The sequence below is a fragment of the Octodon degus genome, unplaced genomic scaffold (assembly GCF_000260255.1).
Source record: "Octodon degus isolate 3935 unplaced genomic scaffold, OctDeg1.0 scaffold00043, whole genome shotgun sequence".
Taxonomy (NCBI): domain Eukaryota; kingdom Metazoa; phylum Chordata; class Mammalia; order Rodentia; family Octodontidae; genus Octodon; species Octodon degus.
The window spans coordinates 11,570,831-11,576,830 of NW_004524619.1; the positions used below are offsets into that span (position 1 = coordinate 11,570,831).

The window sequence follows — 6,000 nt, forward strand, 5'->3', positions numbered from 1 at the left end:
AGGGCCTTGGGGGATTATTGTGCCCATAGTAACAGCACCCAGCGTGCCACTACAGAAGCTGTCAGGAGTCCTGTGTCGCCCCCTGCACCCCACTGAGGAGCACAGCCTGTTTCCTCCGAGTCGCCTGGCTGCAAGGACACGCACACGGTCATGTCACATGGTGAGCAGCTCTGCCCCGAGTCACTGGTCTCCCTTAGCATCAGCTGCCCCAAAGGCTTTCTGACCACCAGTGGGACCAGCTTGCACAGCCTGGTGCATTGGTTAATTTTGGGACTGCCAGGCAAACAGGAATTGCAGGCAGGAGAGTGGCCCTGCCCACCCACCTCTGATGCCCTATTAAAATTCCTAAGGGCTGGGTGCACCCAGCCCATTGTGGGCTCCAGGCCCCTTCCAGGTCTTCCCAGTTCCTTAGGGGCCAGGCTCCAGAGCAGCTCCTGCGGCCCAGTATCCCTGGAGTGCGGCTAGCCCATTTCCAGAGTGACACGGGCTATGCTTGCTCTCGTGGGAGGTGCCAACTGCTTGCTGCGAGTCAGCAGGGTGGCATAGCGAGGGTGCCTTGATCGCTTGGCTGAGCAGCTTCCTCGGCTGTGGGCAGCAGCTCTGATTTTCACTGTAATGAAAATACCAAGCCTGTCCCCAAGGTGTTTTTTTCGTTTGTTTGTTTTTTGGGGTTTTTTTGGCGGAACCAGGGATTGAACTCAGGCCCTTGTGCTTGCCAGGGAAGTGCTGATTCTACTGAGTCATCTCCTCCGTCCAACAAAGCAATTTCTTTCTTTTTCTTTCTTTCTTTTTTTTTTTTTTTTGCGGTACGAGGGATTGAACTCAGGACCCTGCTCTTGCCAGTGCTTCTTGCTGTTGTTGTTTATTTGTTTGTTTGCACGCAAGTCAATTTCTAAAAAGAACAAAGATGATTTATATTACCAGCTATTAAGACTAATTATAATATTACAAAAATCACATCAGTGTGAAATTGGCACCAAGGAAGACAGACCACAGAACTAGAGAGTCTAATAATAATCCAGAAGTAGATCAAATCTAGCAATACATTTGATTTCTTTTTTTTTTTTTTTTTTTTTTTTGTGGCGGAACAGGGGATTGAACTCAGGCCCCTGCGCTTGCCAGGGAAGAGCTTATTCCACTGAGCCATCTCCCCGGCCCCCAATACATTTGATTTCTGACAAAGGTAGCGTTCCTTAAAGTGGAAGGGCTCTGCGCTAACAAGATAGCCATCTGGAAAAAGCTTGCTTTTGACACTTTTGGCAGGTGGAATTACCAAACTGGCACCTCAGAGATGCCCCCCACCCCAGCCCCCTTCGCTGCGACAGTGACTGACACATGGTTCCCTGGTGGAGCAGTGTTGCTCACAGCCACTGTGTTCCGCTGTGTATAGTAGACTTTGAAATAGGGACATCATCTGCATGAACCCCGCGTAATCAGCACAACCCTTAACTCGGAGAGGTGCGAGGCACATGAGGACTTGGAGAGGGCCACCTGGGCAGGACACAGGAGGGTCTTAGGAGCAGACTGTCCTCAGCTGGCAGCCAGCACAGACACAGGGGCCTCAGCCCGACAGCCACAAAGAATGGAGTCTGCCAGCAAGCGACACTGAATTATACAGTAGGGCGAAGCCTGTAAGTACTTTCTTCAGAGTTCTGCTTAACTGGAGGAGAAACTTGTAGGAGGGCTCTGGGCACCGGGGCAGTTCCTTTTTTGGATTTCTCAATTTAGGTCAGTAGAGCTCTGAGTGACTTCAGTCCTGAGCGGGAGCGTGTGACTTGTACGGTTTGTGAAAGATCTTGCTCCTAAGACATTCGCTCCTCTCGCCTGCTTCTTACGCTGCTGTCTGGAAGGTTGCCAGCAGGTCTCATCTCGACCCTGTGAGTCAGGGAGGCTCTTCGCTTTCTTAGTGTTAACCAGAGAATCTGCTTCCTGCTCTCTCGGCCTGGGCCATGGCTCTTCTTCGGCAGTGTTTCAGCGGGGCCTGAAGCTTCGAGCCTTTTCCCGAGCCATTCACTGGGGGAGGCGATTGATTAAGGACACCCGCCACCTCTCTGGTCCTGGGACCACAGGTGAAAGTTGCCAGTGGAAACCAGTTAAGTGAGAACTGGCGAGGGTCCTGTGGGCGGTGGAGCCCCCAGTGCCTCAGCCCAGCCTCCTGGCTGACCTTCCAGCCCTGCCTTGCCTCCCGCTGGCTTCAGCTCGCCCGTGTCCCCACGCCCGCCTCTGCCGCTTCCACTGTGAGCTCCAGCTGTCACCTTCAGGTATCCTGGGACGGCCAGCTCTGCCTTTTCCACCAGTCCTTCCTGCTGCCCATGCTGTTATGCTATGCTTTGTGAGGACTGCAGAGAACTTGAAAATGGCAAAAAGGTAACACAGAGAAAAACCCAAATTACTCAGAACCCCTTGAATCGCTCCTTCAGTGCCTCTTTCTGTTGGTTTTCAACCGTCTTTTCTGTGTACACATAAAATGTCTTAGTACAATTGGAAGCAGTGGTAAAAACTTCAGTCATGTTTTGTCACTTGATGTCATGTTGTTAATATTTTTTCATGTTACTGAATATTCTTTTGAAAACCTCTTTTTAAAAAAAGATTAGTACAGGGTCTCACTACATAGATCCAACTTGCAGTGATCTTCCTGTTTTCAGCCTCCCAAGCTCTGGGATTACAGGCACGTGCCCTGCAGGCTGGGCCGACAAGCAAGCCTGGGCTCGAACCCTGGCTGCTGCGCTCTGCCTAAGCAGGCACTTTAGTCCGCTGAGCTATCAGGCCAGCCCTTGAAAACTTCTTTTACAGCAAAGTATCACACTAAGCTATATTGTTATTTATGTTACATGTTTTCTACCAATGGATACCGAAGTTAATACAGTATTTTTTTTTCTAATTTAAATAACACTTCTGTATATCTTAAAATGTTTTTCCTCAGGGTTTCTGCTTATTTTATTGGGATAAATTATTCATAGAAGAATAATTACCTGTGTCATGCTGGCCCTGCCCTTGGGGCACCCTGAGACAGTGATTGAGATTGAGCGTGGTGGCGCATGCCTATAATCCCAGCACTTGGAAGGCTGAACACAGGAGGATCACTACAAGTCCAATCTGTGTAGTAAAACCCTGTAGATTCTGTACTAAATACATAAAAAGCAAAAAGAGGGGCCAGGGAAATGGCTCAGTACAATAAGAACTTCCCTGGCAAGTGCAAGGGCCTGAGTTCAATCCCTAGTTTTGCAAAAAAAAAAAAAAAAAAAGGAAAAAGAAAAAAGAACAACTAGCCATCCGTGATAGTGCATGCCTGTAACCCCAATACTCAGAAGACAGGCAAAGTATCGCCCCAAGTTCAAGGACAAAAGGGACTACATAGTGAAATTTTGTGTAAAAAGAAAAAAAGAAAAGAAAAAAACATTACTAGGCCAAAGAGCTTGAATTCTTTTGGTTTTGTTTAACTTCCTGCAGTGCCAGAGCTCAACCGAAGGCCTCCCACAAGGCCTCCCACGTGCAACAAGTGCTCCCAACCCAGGAAGCCTTTAAAGATTCTTGATTGTTACTACCAGGTTGCTTCATATAAAAGTTAAATGTTTTGCCTGGCAAGCGCAGGGTCCTGAGTTCAATCCCTGGTACCGGAAAAAAAAAAAAAAAAAAAAAAAAAAAAATTAAATGTTGTAAGTGGTTTAAAAATTTTTTTGTAATTTGGAAGTCCATGAGTATGTCTTGGTGTGATAGTTATATCTTTAATTATTAATTTATTTTTCCTATATTCAGCAGTAATAACTTCCCTATTTATTTTTCCTGTGATTAAATTGCATGGTTCCCAGTACTTTTATTTTTTTAATTCACAAATTTATTGTTTAATCTACAAGCTTCATACAGCTTTAGCTTTAAAAAAATAATAATAAAATAAAAAAAGAAAGAAAGAAACAGTGAAACCAAGACACTATTTTCAAGTCCTGGCCCTCCCAGCATCCTGGTACATTTAGCCTGGCTGATGCCAGCTGGTGAACTTTTTTCTATGTTAAGGATATTGACCTTTGGCTGGGGTTTACTTAGTGATACAGGGCTGGCCAACCATGCATAAGGCTCTGGGTTTTAATTGCTAGCACCACAAAGAAGAAGGAAAGGGAGGAGAAAGACAGATGAAGGGCCAGGGAGATAGCTCAGCAGCGTAAGAGCCTGTCTGTAAAGCCCAAGGTCCTAAGTTTGATACCCGGTATGACAAAAAAAAAAAAAAAAAAAAAAAAAAGTAAGATATCAAGGGGTCCAGGGAGAGAGCTCAGTAGAATAAGCACTTGCCAGCACAAGGTCTTAAGTTCAATTCCTGGTACCATGAAAACAAACAAACAAAAAAAAAAAAAATGGAAAAAAGATATCAAGGATGGCTGTCGTATTCATTGCAGCTATGTCCCCCAGCTGTGTGGATTATCTTTCTCACCTCTGCCGTGATCTTACTGGAGTGTGATGTTTCTCTGCATCATTCATGAGAGAATTGCGGTTCAGAGTTATGTAGTCAGTGAATGAATAAGCTGAGATCTGAGTGAAAGCTGGGCCGGGAATATAGCTCAGAGGCATAAGCACTGCCTGGCCAAGTGCAAGGTCCTGAGGTCGAGCCCCAGTACTGGGGGGAGAATACGATGGTACGATGTAGAATTTTGAAATGGTTGTTTCCTCATTATCAAATGAGCTTTTAAACCGGCCAATTCAATTACATTTTTAGTGAAAATGGAAATGACAATGAAGTCATTGCAAAAGTATCAAAAGGAGCGTAGACTGCCCCTCCCGTGCGTTCTCGCTCTACCCCCGACATTGCTCTCCACCTCCACCCAGATGCTCCTCAGTGGCTTGTGCTCGCCCACATTGTTTGGTGTGTGGAGACACTAGACATGCATCTACATCCTTATTTCCTTCTTCCCTTAACTTACACAAATGGTTGAAACCAGTTGGCCTAGGTTATCTGCTTACAAGATCTGCTGATACCCCGAAGTGAGTCTCCCAACTGAGTTATCTTTCATTTTGGAGAGAGTCTTCATGCACAGAGTTCAGTTTGTTTTGATAGAAATTTCATATTGAAAACGAGGTGGGGCCAAACTGCAGCGCTGCCAAGTCTTACATAACCAGCAGGCTCTGTGCTCTTAACCAGCCGCCATGTGTTGCAAAGAAGAGAAGCTAGAGGACAGTACACACAGTTCCCGAGAAATAAGCGAACCCTCGGAGTACCTAGAGGTATGGACTAGCCCAGAGTTGCCACGCGGCACATGCCGGCCGCTACGCTTTCTTAAGAAAACACTCGGAGCCAGGCAGGATGGTGCATGCCTATAATCCCAGCTCTTTGGGAAGCAGAGGCAGGAAGGTCGTGAGTTCAAGATCAACACAGGCCATTTAGCAAGTTAGCAAGACTATTTAAAAAAAAAAAAAAGACTGAGGATGTAGCTCGGGGCCAAGGCCCTGGGTTCCAGCCTCAGCACCACCAAAAAAGAAAGAAAGGAAACATCTCTTTGGCCTCGCTAGTGCTCCCTGAAAGTGAAGACCCAGGAAACTCCCAGAGGCCAAGAACTGCGGCGTCTGGGGAAAAGCGTGTCCCTCAAAGCCACTTTCCAAGAGCGTGCTGCTTCTGTTTTGCCTGTTTCCCCAGGTACTGGCGGAGGGCGCTGGGCATGCAGGTTCGCTATGTGTACCACGAAGACTACCAGTTCTGCTACTCCTTCCGGGGCAGGCCGGGGAACAAGCCGTCCCTCCTCATGCTCCACGGCTTCTCTGCGCACAAGGACATGTGGCTCAGCGTGGTCAAGGTGCAGTCTGCATTTTCTCCCTTAGGAGGAGGACAGGCTTCTGTATGTGTGCCTTGTCCCAGCCATAGTGGAAGGCAGGGAGGACCCAGACTGAACAGATCAAGTTCAGTCTTAAAAGTAACATGGTATAGTAAGTTTATTCAGATTTTCTTGTCAGACAAAATTGACTGAGTTGAATATTATTATTATTATTAATTTTTTTTTTTTTTTTGCAGTACCAGGG

At 46.7% G+C, this 6,000-nt stretch overlaps 1 protein-coding gene across 6 annotated transcripts in view; it reads left to right on the forward strand.

Annotated features, from left to right (window-relative positions):
- Abhd6 (abhydrolase domain containing 6) overlaps positions 1-6,000 on the forward strand; it is a 42,429-nt gene that overhangs the window by 21,537 nt on the left and 14,892 nt on the right. For all 6 annotated transcript variants that reach the window (XM_023715686.1, XM_004631668.2, XM_023715687.1 and 3 more), the window contains one exon: positions 5,621-5,777. In XM_023715686.1, the coding sequence (XP_023571454.1) occupies positions 5,621-5,777 (157 nt within the window). The remainder of the gene's footprint in view (positions 1-5,620; positions 5,778-6,000) is intronic.